The 14,553-nt window shown below is 35.0% G+C and overlaps 1 protein-coding gene across 2 annotated transcripts in view; it reads left to right on the top strand.

Annotated features, from left to right (window-relative positions):
* Positions 1–14,553, top strand: part of TUT7 (terminal uridylyl transferase 7) — a 37,613-nt gene extending 23,060 nt beyond the window's left edge. The window contains exons 13-29 of one of the 2 annotated variants that reach the window (XM_087957899.1): positions 60–1,153; positions 1,887–2,037; positions 2,433–2,519; positions 2,746–2,846; positions 3,843–3,900; positions 6,609–6,712; positions 7,228–7,317; positions 7,397–7,510; positions 7,613–7,690; positions 8,079–8,256; positions 9,401–9,448; positions 9,548–9,639; positions 10,277–10,392; positions 10,881–11,206; positions 12,144–12,217; positions 12,403–12,466; positions 13,564–14,553. In XM_087957899.1, coding sequence (XP_087814025.1) covers positions 60–1,153; positions 1,887–2,037; positions 2,433–2,519; positions 2,746–2,846; positions 3,843–3,900; positions 6,609–6,712; positions 7,228–7,317; positions 7,397–7,510; positions 7,613–7,690; positions 8,079–8,256; positions 9,401–9,448; positions 9,548–9,639; positions 10,277–10,392; positions 10,881–11,206; positions 12,144–12,217; positions 12,403–12,466; positions 13,564–13,631 — 2,843 coding nt within the window. In that variant the 3' untranslated portion in view covers positions 13,632–14,553. The remainder of the gene's footprint in view (positions 1–59; positions 1,154–1,886; positions 2,038–2,432; positions 2,520–2,745; positions 2,847–3,842; positions 3,901–6,608; positions 6,713–7,227; positions 7,318–7,396; positions 7,511–7,612; positions 7,691–8,078; positions 8,257–9,400; positions 9,449–9,547; positions 9,640–10,276; positions 10,393–10,880; positions 11,207–12,143; positions 12,218–12,402; positions 12,467–13,563) is intronic. The other variant, XM_087957900.1, reaches the window with a different exon arrangement.

Genomic DNA, 14,553 nt, shown 5'->3' with positions numbered 1-14,553 from the left:
AAAACATGAGCATAATATTTAATCCTCCGTAACACTTTTTACCTTTTTTCTCTCCTCAGATCCTTATTCCGTAAAGAGGAATGTGGCAAGAACTCTTAATAGTCAGTTAGTATATGAGTATATACTTCATTGTTTACGGTCAACTTACAAGTATTTTGCCTTGCCTCATAAACAGAATGCAAAAAACAACCAAATACAATCTCTAGAGGGCTCAATACCTCTAGAACCTGAGAAGAATGCCTTTAAGCAAACAGTCCCTGATATAAAAAATGACCATAATGAAATGGAGAATACTGTAATAGACAGCTGTATAACTTCTACCAAGAAAAGTTCATATTTTCCTGAAGAACATATGTGTGAGCCTTCTCAGGTATTTATTGATGAAAACTTTGTGGAAGAACAGTTGGCAGATGGTGAACATTTAGGAATGTCTTATGAGGACTCAGATTGCATAATTGAAGAATTCATTTCGGGTGACAATGAGGAATTTAAACCAAGCTGTGAAGAGACTGAGAGTGGAAATGAAGAGGAGGAAGAGGGGCATGAACAGGAACATTTGGATAGTAACCAAGACAGTGAAAGTGGAGATCTTGCTATTCGAATTAGTGAGCATGATGTTGAAACAGACAGCATTTCTGATTTGGAAAATTTTCAAAATGTAATAACTGTCCTTGAGGAGTTTGGTTTAGAAGACAGTGGTATTCCAAATGATAAACTTGACATTAATGAAGTGAGCACAGAAGGTACTGATGAACTGGATGATTCCCTGTTCAAACTGGAACCGCCAACTCAGGAACAAGTATCTGAAATGGATAACTCGGAAGAAGATGAGGAGGAAGAAACAGAGGAAGAAGACGAAGAGCATAGTATTAAAAACCAAGGGCAACATGAGAACATAATCAATACCGAAGATGAGCTGGACAATACATACACTGGATCTGGTGTTGAAGAACCTCTTTCCGAAGAGGAATTGCTTATTGCTCATGGGGACATTGCGCTAAAGAAGAGAGTAGATGAATTTTCAAGTGTAGATTTGAACAAAGAAGATGATCCTGAAAAAGAAGTTCTTACTGAAAGCGACAAGCCAGTAGACCAGAGTAATAAGCTTGAATTCTTCTATGAATTTAATAAAGCTGCTTTCACAAAAGGCAAGGTAATAGCACCTATATATCAAAGTATTACTAATCATAAAATGCTTTAATTCCAGGACAGACTTATCCGTAGAAGTAGGACTTAACATCCACACTGATAAAATTTGACCTACAAATTCTACATATAAGAATCTGGATTCAAATGTGTTTTAAAGTGATTTCCATCCATGGTTGTACCCAGCTGAATCCTGAAATATTAATTCCTGCCAGTTTGTATTCACAGACAAATTATCTGCGAGCTTCTGTCTCCTGTTAAAGTAAATAGAAGATCATAGCAAACTTCTAGTTTAAGTATTTATAATGTGAAGTTAAATTTCATCTTTGATTAGAGTAGTGTGGTGTGATGCATATCCTATTTATAATATACTCCATCACTGATTTCCTAAGCAGCTGAGAAACATCGCTCATGTGGGAATTAAGAACATTCTTGTCCTAATTGCAATATATTATAGCGCATTTTGGCTGTTTCAGAATATGAAGCAAAAGTATTAGACCAAATTGAGATATGAAGATATTAAATATTTGCTCTGAAAGGTTAGAAGATTGAAAAATATTTGGATGATGGGAGAATGATATCCTCAGATCTACTAAAGTCACTGGGAGTACATTGGATTTCACCCATCATCAATATATATCCAAGACTGAACAATGGTTGCTCTTTAATTTTGGGAGCTAGGTGGTCTAATAAAGTTGAGAGAAGAGACATTTTCAGATAAATATTTTCTTTTGATCTAGACTCCTACAGTTGTATGCAGTTTATGTAAGCGAGAAGGTCATCTAAAGAGGGACTGTCCAGAAGACTTTAAAAAAATTGAACTGGATCCTTTGCCACCATTAACGTCCAAGTTTTCTAGTATTCTGGATCAAGTGTGCATTCAATGTTACAGTAAGCTGGAAGAACTATATTTTAATAATTTGTTAATAGTTAACAGAAAAAGTATTAATAGTTTCCTGCAACTATATTCTACTTGGAATATAGGGGTTTATTATCAGAAGAGAAAGATGTTGACCCATTTTTTTGTTACCAGTTATGTGATCCTCCATTTTTTAATTTAAATTTTCCTACCAAGCTTTGCCCTACTATACCGGTTGTACCTGGATCTGTGTTGCTACTCCTATCTGGTTTCATAATGGCTATAACTGATTTACTGTTAACATTTTTTATTTGTAAAACCAAAACTAAAACTCAAGCAAAAGAAGAACAGCTTGTTTTGTGTGTCTCTTACTTTCTGCCACAGTTCCATTTGTAAATGAATGTAAATTGTGTTCTGTTTCCAACAGAAGATTTTGCTCCAAATGTTATAGAAGACCAGGCTCGGGAATATATAAGACAAAATCTTGAAGGTTTCATCCGACAAGAATTTCCAGGTGCCTCCTGTAGTTAATTTTTTTTATTTTAAATTCAGAGATTTAAAGTGATTTTTATTATTTTCATCAAAATCTTGTTCAAACAAAATGCCTTGCTTGATAGAAAAATATTGTATGCTGAACCCAATTTTCTTATATTTTTAAGTAATCTGATGTTAAAGCATGTATTGCTAACTATGCTAAAAGTTTGTGTGAATTAGTCATAGATATATATCCTTCTTTATAGGCACAAAATTAAACTTGTTTGGGTCTTCAAAGAATGGATTTGGCTTCAAGCAAAGCGATCTTGATATTTGTATGACAATTGATGGTCTGGAAACTGCTGAGGTAGCTTGTCGATATAGACAATTTGATGAACATAAATATGTGTTGTATGTGTCTTTTTTGTTTTGTAAACTGCTAATGTTCTATATGTGTGTGCACAGATGTGTTTGGTTACCCATCATTATAGTTTTGGTATACAGACTGGACACCAAACTACTAAAATAGTCTCAGCAGGGTTCTATTCTCTGTTATTCGAAATCCATAGTGAGGTACTGTAAGAAAATAAAAGCTAATAAATCAGACTCCACTCATATCAATTCAGAAAAATTGGGTTTTCATTCAGAGTAGGTATTCGTGTATGGCATAACACTGTTGTAGCTACCATTATATCAATCTAAAATGAGTAAAATGCTTAAGAAATGTTAGGAAAATACCATTATTCAAACCATATTGATTGTTCGTTATTGTTTTGATGGCTTGTATTGTCCTTGGTAGTTACATCAGATATGAGATATGAGTGGAAGATAAGTCTCATTGCAGTAATTTGCACTCAGAAATAAATGTATAAATTAAGCTGAATTTGGAAAACAGCGACTGCTGTTTGAAAGAGAAAAATAATCTATATTCAACTGTTTAAACTGTATAATGTTTTGAAACCCTCACCAAATAATACACAATACAGGCACTATTTCTACTTTTACATCTCTTGCAACTGAAAAAAAAGAACTGCATGCTTGCATTCTTTTTTCTTTTCCTTACTAAATTTAACAAGTCCTTGGCAATTTAAATATTTGCAACATTTGGGTCACGACTGCGAGATGCTTCCATTTTCTGATGCGAATATTTCTGTGAGTTAGCATACGCTTGCAGTTTCAAAATCAAAAATGGATTAGACATAGTATAGAAGCCAGTACCTAGTATTACAAAGACATGCTTCAAAATAGCATCAAGTACTTAAATTAAACCTGTGTATGCTGCAAAGAGGCTGGAGACCTATTAAATGGATAAGGGTTTTTTAATATAAATACTGTAGCTATACTAACATTTTTTCTATCATAGGGACTTGATTGTATAAGAATTATTAAAGAACTTGCAAGAGTGTTGAAGAAACATTCAGGTAAATATCCGAGTCTTCAAAATTAAAAAGCTGTGTTGACTTATGAAATGTTGAATCAGGTCCTCATATTTGATGTAGTGTTACTTTGTTTACATAAATATTTGGCTTAATTGTCTTTGGAGATTCTCAGTCATCCAGGTCATGATTGTCCCAAAGGTGCTTTTTCAAGAGGCAACTGGACTTTCTGATTTTTCTTTGAAGACATTTTGCTTCTCATCCAAGAAACTTCTTCAGCTCAAAGCTGAAAAACCAGAAAGTGCAGTTGCCTCTTGAAAAAGCATCTTTGGGATTTGGCTTAATTATTTTTTAAATAGCAAAAATGTTGGCCAACAGCAGTATCCCAAACTGTTCACTTTTTCATTATTCAGAAATCAAAATGCATTCAACTGGTTTCTGATGCAGTTATGTATATAATATTTATATAATATTTTGACAATCTCAATTGGAAAAAAGGTAACACTTTATGGGTTGCATATTGTTCTTATTTTTCAAAAGCCAGTATTGAGAGAGTATATTATATGTGTCTTTCATGAATGCCTGTAATCTTTATTCAGATTATTTGCTAAAGTTTAAACCAAGTTTTGCCAATGTTGTTACAGCTAATATATTGATTGTTTGATTATTTATTTATTTATTTATTTATTTATTTAATTTATATTGCAGCCTATTCGCCCGTGGTGACTCAAGGCGGCTTACACAATGTAAAACCATATTTAAAACAAAAAATAAAAATAAAAAACAATTAAAACTAACAAAAAGAATCAAATAAATTATAAAGTACAATAGAACAAAATTTGGGAAAACAAAAACTAACTCCTATCCCCCCGCCCCAACGACAGCAGATCACACTAGCCATTTGATGGGCTCCATCCCTCTCGGGGTTCCCCAGGCCCGCTGGCAAAATCAGGTCTTCAGTGCCTTTTGGAAGAGTGCTAGAGTGGGGGCCACTCTAATCTCTGGGGGATGATATTCCAGAGAGAGGGAGCCACCACGGAGAAAACCCTTCTTCTGGGTCCCACCAGGTGTATCTCCCTCAGGGGTGGGACCCACAACATTCCCTGCCTTCCCGCTCTAATGGGTCAGGTAGATGTGACTGGCAAGAGATGAAGGGCTTTAAAGGTGATAACCAGCACCCTGAATTGCACCCGGGAGCAAATCGGCAACCAATGCAGCTCCTGCAGGAGAGGTGACACATGTGCACACTGGGGTCTGCCCAAAACCATGCAGGCCGCTGCATTTTGCACCAACTGGAGCTTCTGGATGCTCTTCAAGGGCAGCCCCATATAGAGCATGTTGCAATAATCAAGACAGGAAGTGACCAGGACATGAGGGGCTATGAATAGGAACCTCTGATCCAGGAATGGGCATAAGTGGTGCATAACCCGCAGTTGCGCAAAGGCCCTCCTGGCCACAACTGCCACCTGCTCTTCAAACAGGAGTCGTGAATCTAGGAAAACCCCTAGATTACACACAGGGTCTGTTTGGGGTAGTGCCACCCCATCCAAGACTAAAGGTAATTCTCCCTTAGCCAACAAACCCCAAACCCAGAGCCACTTGGTCTTGCAAGGGTTTAGTTTCAACCCGTTGCTCACCATCCAGCCCCTAACAGCCTCCAGGCACTGCGAGAGGGAGGATACAGCAACATTTAACTCACCCCGGGCCGAGACATACAGCTGAGTATCATCAGCATATTGGTGATACCTCAGTCCATGGTGATGGATGATCTCACCCAGCGGCTTCATATAAATGTTGAACAGGAGTGGAGAGAATACTGAGCCCTGTGGAACCACATAAAGCAGTGGGCGAGGGTTGGATCTCTCCCCTCCTATCAACATAGACTGAGAGCGGCTGCAGAGGAAGGAAGTGAACCAAGACAGCACAAGGTCTCCCATCCCCCGAAGCCGCCCCAGGAGAATCCCATTGAGAGGTCAAGTAGAGCAAGGATAGATGCACTACCCCCATCCCACTCCCACCAGAGATCATCCAAAAGTGCAACCAGTGCTGTTTCTGTCCCAAATCCAGGCCTGAATCCTGACTGGTAGGGGTCGAGATAATCCATTTCATCCAGAAACCTCTGGAGCTGTTGCGCGACCACCTGCTCAACAACCTTCCCCAAAAAGGGAAGATTGGAGACAGGTCAGAAATTATCCAACCGGGTGGAGTCCAGTGATGGTTTCTTGAGAAGAGGGTGGACCACAGCCTTTTTAAAGTGCTGGGGCACCGTCCCCTCCTGTAAAGAAACATTATATGCTAATAGTATTAGAAAATGTATATTTCATAGTAGAATTTTTATTAGCTTTCCAGTAAAACTTGATTCACTAAAACATCTTGCCCTATATACTTTTTTTTATATCAACATCTTTTATAGTTCTGTCTTTTGTCCGATTTCTGGTTCCCATTCTGTTTACATATGCTGACACAATCTTTTCCTATAACTGAGTGTACTGAATGCATTTTTTGTTATTATGAAATACAGAAAAGCCTGAAATAACTCTGCCGTTGCTTAGTGATTTTTGTAGTGAAGCATCTTGATAATTTTCCAAAAGACTTTTGACTAAAATAAGGACTGTTGAATTAACTGAGACTTGCCCTTAAATAAGTATGTATGTTTTTGTTGCTTAAGCTTCATGTTTTATTTAGCCTACTGGATTGTAAGTCTAATATTGTCACTAAGTTCATTTGAAGTAAGTATTTTTGTACTTGCATAGGTTTAAGAAATATCTTACCCATAACAACTGCTAAAGTGCCGATTGTCAAGTTTTTTCATATCCGAAGTGGCCTTGAAGTAGACATCAGTCTGTATAACACATTGGTAAGAGCATTTAACTGTTTGAAATGTGAATATTTATTCAAATATTTGGAAGTATTTGGAAATATTTCATTAGGAAGTTTTTATAAATAGGAATGTTTTTATAAATAGGAATGGCTCCAGGGAAAAATAATTTTTCAATTTATATTTGAGTCATCATCATATGGACCAAAAACAAAATAGCAAGCAATGATATGGGCAGTTGACTAAAATTGAGAAGTCAGAAGATAAATATATCAACCCTGTCTTTACAATATTTTGTTTCAAAATAGTCTGTGAAAATAGCTTAATATATCAGTCCCAAAAAAGCACATGATTTCCTGAAATGACTAATTTTAATGATATATTTTAAAAATGAAGCTTTTCTTACCGGAAAAGAGAGACAAAATTCTACCATGTATTAGTCTAAATTGATAAACTTCTGAACAGCTTTCCATGCCTGAATTTCTCATTTTACCTTTCCAAATCTTTCTGTAAAAGAAAAGGAGACTTTTACTTTGTCTTTTTGTTTTTTACAGGCTCTGCATAACACAAGGCTCTTGTCTTGTTATGCCACAATTGATCCCAGAGTAAAATATCTTTGCTACACAATGAAAGTATTTACAAAGGTAAGGCAATGTCCAGGTTTTATGGGGGAAACTTCAAGAGCAACCAAGTCTTAAAGCTAATTTTTCTCTCTCATTCCAGATGTGCGACATTGGTGATGCATCCAGAGGGAGCTTATCTTCCTATGCATATACGCTAATGGTGCTCTATTTTCTTCAGCAGAGAAGTCCACCTGTTATTCCAGTTCTTCAAGAGGTATAGTACATAATTGTTGTTTGTACACCTCCATGCCTACTTAAAATAATTCAAAGGCTACCAATTTAATGCTAATCTAATATTTAATACTTCTTTGTTTAGATCTGTACAGAGCCAAAGAAACCTGAAATTCTAGTTGATGGCTGGAATGTTTATTTCTTTGACAGAATAAATGAACTGGTGAGAATCTGACTGATTCAGGGGGAAATGTTGTATGTATTCTTAAATTTTACATTCCTAACATTTGCTGAGTAAAACAAGGACAATCTCTGCCTATATTATTAAACCCAGCAATCAGCTTCTGTATGGCTAAAGGGAATTAGTTAATAAACATATTATTTCAGATTAGCAGATTTTATATTCAGTGAAGTCAGACATGTTTCTTATGCTTTTATAGGGCTTTAACTTTCATCCTAGAATAATCAAAAAACAGAAGAATATGTTTCGTTTGCACACAGGTTAAAATGTTCGTCTGTGCATAATAATTAAATTACATTTCCATTTTAAAATTTTACCCCCTAAAAAAATGATCAAAAAAGGTTTCTCCCCCCTCCCCCTCTCTTTTCAGTCAGATGTTTGGTCAGATTTTGGTAAAAATAAAGAATCCATTGGTGAATTATGGCTAGGACTTCTACGTTTTTATACTGAGGAATTTGATTTTAAAGAGCATGTTATCTGCATCCGAAGAAAAAATTTGCTTACAACGTTCAAGAAACAGTGGACTTCGAAATACATAGTCATTGAAGGTATCTACTTTATGAACATTTTATTGACATTTTAACATATAAATTTTGTTATTGCAAGGGCTTTATTGGGTGACTAGCTGCTAAGTGCATAACAGTGTCTGGCACTGGAATGAATTATACTACTATTATTCATTGAAGAAAGATAGCAAACTTAACATTTTTCTGCATGATGCTTCTCTTGATGTCCTTTCATTATGGCCATGGCTGACAGTCTACAAAGGAGCTGCTGGTCCACTGCCATTTCTCTGTATGTTACATTAAACAAAGAGCACAGAGAAGAAATGGTCTCTAACAAAATAAGATGGGAATACAGCACACACCAGAATTGTTTTGTAATATAGAATGGTTTTGTAGAGTACTTTCTGTAGATTCTAAACTGACCTTATGGTCTCTGTTATTCTTTCTGTGTCTCATAATGTACCTAGTGTTGTGCAGAACTCTCTAAATCATTTAGTTCTTTTGAATGTTATAGATGAAATCACGGGGATATGATATTGACCCTGCCATCCTTTTTTGTAGCTTTATCTGCATAGCACTCTTCTTTCCATCCAACCTTATTCTGCGTTTCTGAGGGCAGATCCTAAAGGACATTTCACTGCTTTCTCCTCCTTGCACTGGAATTTTCTTTTTACTCCCTGACTGTATTGAATTCTAGTTCTAATGAAGTTTGCATTGGTAAAAAGATTGACTGAATGTTATGATCCTCAACACTTCACTCAAGTTTTTTCGTTTATATAATCTAGATCAGGGGTGTCCAACCTTGGCAACTTTAAGACTTGTGGACTTCAACTCCCAGAATTCCTCAGCCAGCTTTGCTGGCTGAGGAATTCTGGGAGTTGAAGTCCACAAGTCTTAAAGTTGCCAAGGTTGGACACCCCTGATCTAGAACTTAGATATCACTCTTCTTTTTTAGGACTGGGTGCATCTGCCACACTATGCCATACTGTGGCCTGTGAACAATTGTTTATAACTCATAGGAACCAGATCATTATAGCTTGTTAAATAAATTAGTATTTAATACAGTATGTGAACTCTACCTATGTGTCAAAGAGATATAAACTTGTTTTGAAATAGCCATTCTGTTGATAAGGCTTGTTTAATGTTTTTCTATGGATTTTGCTAATGTCTAATACTTGTTTTGCAGATCCTTTTGATCTGAATCATAATCTTGGAGCTGGATTATCAAGAAAAAGTAAGATCCTTTGTCAGTTATCTTATGTATACTTGCGTCTAAATAAATATTGGTTATTTTTAATTACCCCGTTAATTATCTTTGTTTCCATTATTTTAGTGACAAATTTTATAATGAAGGCTTTTATAAATGGCAGGAGGGTATTTGGCACTCCAGTAAGAGGATTTCCAAAACAATATCCTTCAAAAATGGTGAGTGTTAGAAAATTCATGACCCAGTTGCCTTTCAAGTATTTCATTAATGATGCTTTTTCTCAGTCAGTTTGTATATTTTTATTGATGGGAGAAAATAAATACATATTTTAAATTAATAGATGGTTACTTAAAAGTATGACCATTATGATATAGTTTATAAATGAAATTACTGAAGAAATCTATGATGGTATTTTTGATAATGGAACTGCAATCCATATACAAGATATTTTAGGTACTCTAGAAACTAACATATCTTTACAAAATTATTGAAAGCTCTTACTCATCAGAATTATATGTTCAAATATTTCCATGTCATAAGTAGTGGATCTGTAACCAAATATTGCAGTTTTGTCTCATTTAATACAATTTGCCCTTCAACATTTAATCAGACTTTCAAATTAACTTGAATCTATATTAACTTGAATTAACTATTTCAAATTAACTTGAAACTATATATAAATTGGATTCAAAGTTGTAATTTTCTAGGTTTTTACATGTTTTCTAGAGTTCTTATTGAAATAAACAATCTTACTTAAATACTAGGACAGTCAGACTTAGGAAGTAGCTTTTACTTATTGTGCTTTAGGGACAATCTTCAGATCTTAAAAGTTTACTATGCTTAATGCTTTGCTAGGAATATTTTTTTGACCCAGAAGTGCTTACAGAAGGAGAATTGGCCCCAAATGACAGATGTTGCAGAATTTGTGGTAAAATTGGACATTTCATGAAAGACTGCCCGATGCGGAGAAAGTAAGTTTGTTTTTGCTCAAGTGCAGAAATGATCTAAGTATTAGAAATTTAAAAATATTTCCTCTGTATTTTAGTGCTGCATACGGAAGATAGGTGGTTTAAAACATGTATAGTATTCTGAAACTATGAATCCTCATAATTTGAAATTATTAGTCTGTTACTGAAAATATGGCATTAGATTGACCTAATGAAGTATTGTATGTTGTATACAGTTGTTTTCATCAATGCCTTTAGTTTTGATTGAGAATCTTCCAAGTAAATTTGTTTTGACATTTGAAAATACAAGTAGTACAGAAATAATATACAGTATTAAAAACTTTAAAAATGGGAAATGCAATTGCAAAAGACTAGTAAGTGTATTTTACTGTTAGCTCCAAGATGTGCAGTAGGAGAAAGGAATCCAGCACATTTTAAAGTGATTTTGCTATAGTACAATTCTCAGGCTTAAATTGCATAAAGAAAAATTATTTCAATCAATACTGTTATAGACTCCGCAGACGGCATGATAGTGAAGATCCTAAAAACCAAAGATACACAGAAAATAAAGAAAAAAGAAGTAAAGATGAACAAGAGACCCCAATTAAAACTTCAGAAAGAGAAGTGTTGTTAAATGATGGGAAGCTGCAAATATGTGCGCCTAACAAAAATAAATCAGGAAGAGGAGGAATGGAAACTGGAAAAGAGAAATCTCCCAAGCCAATGGGAGAGAAATGGAAGCGGCAAGAAGATAGAGATTTAAGAGAAAAACGTTGTTTTATTTGTGGAAGGGAAGGACACGTGAAAAAAGAATGTCCACAGCACAAAGGAGCTGCAGGTATGAACTCTAGCTCCAGTCCAATGCTGCTAATGGATGTTTTACTCTATATTCATCAGGGTTAAACTGATGGCCTCAGCATTGATCTTAGTTTTCTAAAGCTATGATTTAGATCTGCAGCAGTGCAGATATTAACAATCAGCATGAGAGTTTGGGATTGAGAGCTACAGTCCTTGAAAATTGCTTCCTAGCCTGTCAGCTGGAAGAAATGCCTAGTCAGCAAATTAAGTATGCTTTGCTGTACAGAAGTTAGTGTAAGGAATGGAAATAATGAAATTTGTTTCCATTTATGAAATAAGAGCTCTGGATATAATCCTTGATGCTTGTTTGGGGTAGACATAAGATACATTTCAGTAAATTGTGCAGACAGAGAGTTTATTTCAGGGGTATTGTGTCTATGCAAATGTTCACTTGTGTAGTGAAATGGAGGATATTAAATCAAGATTTTTCTTTCCCTGGTAACTTTAAATTTTTCACTTTGCTAGTTGAGACTTTTACCCTCACCCAAAAAAAGTGCTTAACCTCTGGATTGAGGAACGAGTGAAAGGGAGGGAAATTTTCATTAGAAAAATTGCAAGCGTAAAGAGTAAGAACTCTGCCCTCCCCACTTTACTTCGAATTGTAACCTTAGCAATTTCTTCAGATGAACCAAACAAAAACCAGTAAAGCTCTTTTGAAAGATAGCCTTCCAAAAGTTGCTCTTTACTTGTTTAGTTTTGCCTTAACATGTTGCATGAATGCAATTATGAGTTATAAGCATCTCATTAAAGACAAGGCAGTGTATAAATTCAGACAATTATGATGTATTTAACAAACCATGGTTTAACAATGAATCAGGTCTTGAGAGCTAGCTGATTTTTGACTGAAGCCAAAAGTATTTGAAAAGTTGATGCAGACATGTAAACTTTTTCACAAACTATAATTTTAACTTTCTAAGGTGTTCTGATGTTAGAAAATCCATGTGGGACCCCTATATCCAGTGCTGTTAAACACTCTGGTCGATTAAATCAGGTAAATCATGTATTGTTTTTTTTTTTAAATAAGATTAGCTTTTATCTTAATACATGATAAAATTCATAGTACATCATTTCAAATAGATACCTGTTAAGATATTGCAGGGTTATATTTCTGTTATCACATTATTTATTAGCTATCTCCAACTGTTCATTCATGCTTTTTCTTATCTATTTTTTAAGGGACTATCTCCACAGGAAGAAAAAAAGAAACAGAAAGGGAAACTACTTTTGAGTCCCCAGTCAGGTTGTAAATTAAGCTTTTTTAATGCAAACCTTACTGTCTAAGAAATGATATAGATAGATAGATAGATAGATAGATAGATAGATAGATAGATAGATAGATAGATAGATAGATAGATAGATAGATAGATAGATATAGAGAGAAAATGATATATAGATATATATTGAAATAGATGAAAAAATATTACTACTTTTCTCTCACAATGATTTATATAAGCACCTTGCCTTTCTGAATGGCTACAAATTTAGGATTGGTGTTTTCAATAGCATCCCTCTACCCAATTCTTCGTGTCAGATGGAGGGTGGGGGTGTTGTTCCAGGTCTCAGGAGTTTTGGAGACCAATATGGGGGCTGCAGCATGAGGAAAGAACAAGAGCATCTATTTCTGTCCTTTCTCCTACATGAATAGCGTTTAGGATCTAACCGAATAGCCCGAGCAAAATTGTGCATCATGTAGTCAGTATACAGATATTGTCATTGATATTTTCTTATAGCAATGAAAAGAGGCAGTGCTTTTCAAGATACAATTGTCATTTGCTGATCTGCATTTAAAGCAATACATTTTCTTTTGCCTTATCTTTTCTATCTTTTCTTTTATGTATACTGGGAGTATTTACACCAAGACAAATTCCTTGTGTGTCCAATCACACTTGGCCAATAAAGTATTCTACTTCTTAATGCAGAAATACACTATGTATATATGGGATTGAAACTCCAATCAGTTCCAGTCTAGGGGTGAGGGGTGATAAGAATTGCAGCCTACCATCTCATTCACATTGCCTACACTACATTTTAGTATGTAGGTGCTTCCCAATTATACAACTTTGAGCTTGGCTCTCCAAATCAAACTGTTGAGATTTTTTTTTCCTTCAGAGTCTGGATAGGAAGAACAGGTTTGAAGTTTGAGATTACAAAAGAGCTATTGTGAATAGTGTAGAATGGATTTAGTGATTTGAAAAAGGGTATTTACGTAAGCTTTACCAATGTGCCATTTCTCCTCATGAAGAACTGTCTTACCCTTGGGAAAAAAAGTTTTTTAAAAAAATGCTTTTGATAACTTTCTTGATGTCTTCATTTCAGTCTTTTTGTCTCCATATATAGGCAGCCTTTCCAGTAAATATATGACTCAGGGAAAAGCTTCACAGAAGAGACCCCAACAAGATTCTTAAGAAACTGAAGCAATCTTTCAGTTGCAATACAGACCATCAATTTCCTTCAGAAAAGTTTATTTTCTTTTATAGGCTTTGGGTTCACAAAACAGCAGCAAAAACTGTCTTTGACATAAATCTAGAGAAAACACCTTTTATTTTAATTAAATTGCTAAAGTTACAAAGGCAATGAATTTTAATGTTTGTTCATACCATGAATCCTTGCTCTGAATAGGCTTGAGCATTTTAATAGAAAATCATGTTTGTATTTACTAGGTAAAACATGTAGATCAGGGAAATCCTTCACCCAAATCACTTCTAAGACTTTCTACATTCAGTGTGAATGTTTGAGTGCACTTAAATGATGTGCAAGCCAAATATAATGTCACCTTCAAAATATTATTTTTGAAGGGTAAAAAGGGTATTTATTAATGTTGAACATTGATTCCTTGTGTAAAAGTGTTTGGAATATTTCTGGACTGCTACTGCCATATTTGCAAATATTTTAAACTGTGGACAACTAAAACATGGACATTAAGTAAACTTTTATGTAAAAATCTTTGTTGAAAGCAGTGCCAATTTTTCCCTTCTATTTTATTATGATTGCTATGCTGCTGTCCTTTCTGTACAGAGAGTTAGAGGCAAGTTAGTTATGTTTGCTGCTGCTATGATTATTTCCCATTGTCCACAACTTGAAAATATTCCTCTGAGGAAAAAAAAGGGAGTTAAAACAAAGGAACATATTTCTGCTTTATTGAAAACTAAACATGAGTGTGCTGGGCAAGGATTTACTTTTATATCATCACCACCATTATCATCATCATCAAAGTTTTATGTCAGACTTTTCTGCAGATGATGCAGTACAGCCTTTCCAGGAGAAAATATACAGCAAAAACATAAGAAACTGTTATTTATGACCTTGGAAATAAAACAATCAAAAGAA

The sequence above is a fragment of the Notechis scutatus genome, chromosome 2 (assembly GCF_049901735.1).
Source record: "Notechis scutatus isolate UNSWTSFEM ecotype Mainland chromosome 2, rNotScu1.2, whole genome shotgun sequence".
Lineage (NCBI taxonomy): Eukaryota > Metazoa > Chordata > Lepidosauria > Squamata > Elapidae > Notechis > Notechis scutatus.
The sequence above is the reverse complement of the archived record's forward strand: the minus strand, read 5'-3'. Positions and strand labels throughout refer to the sequence as shown.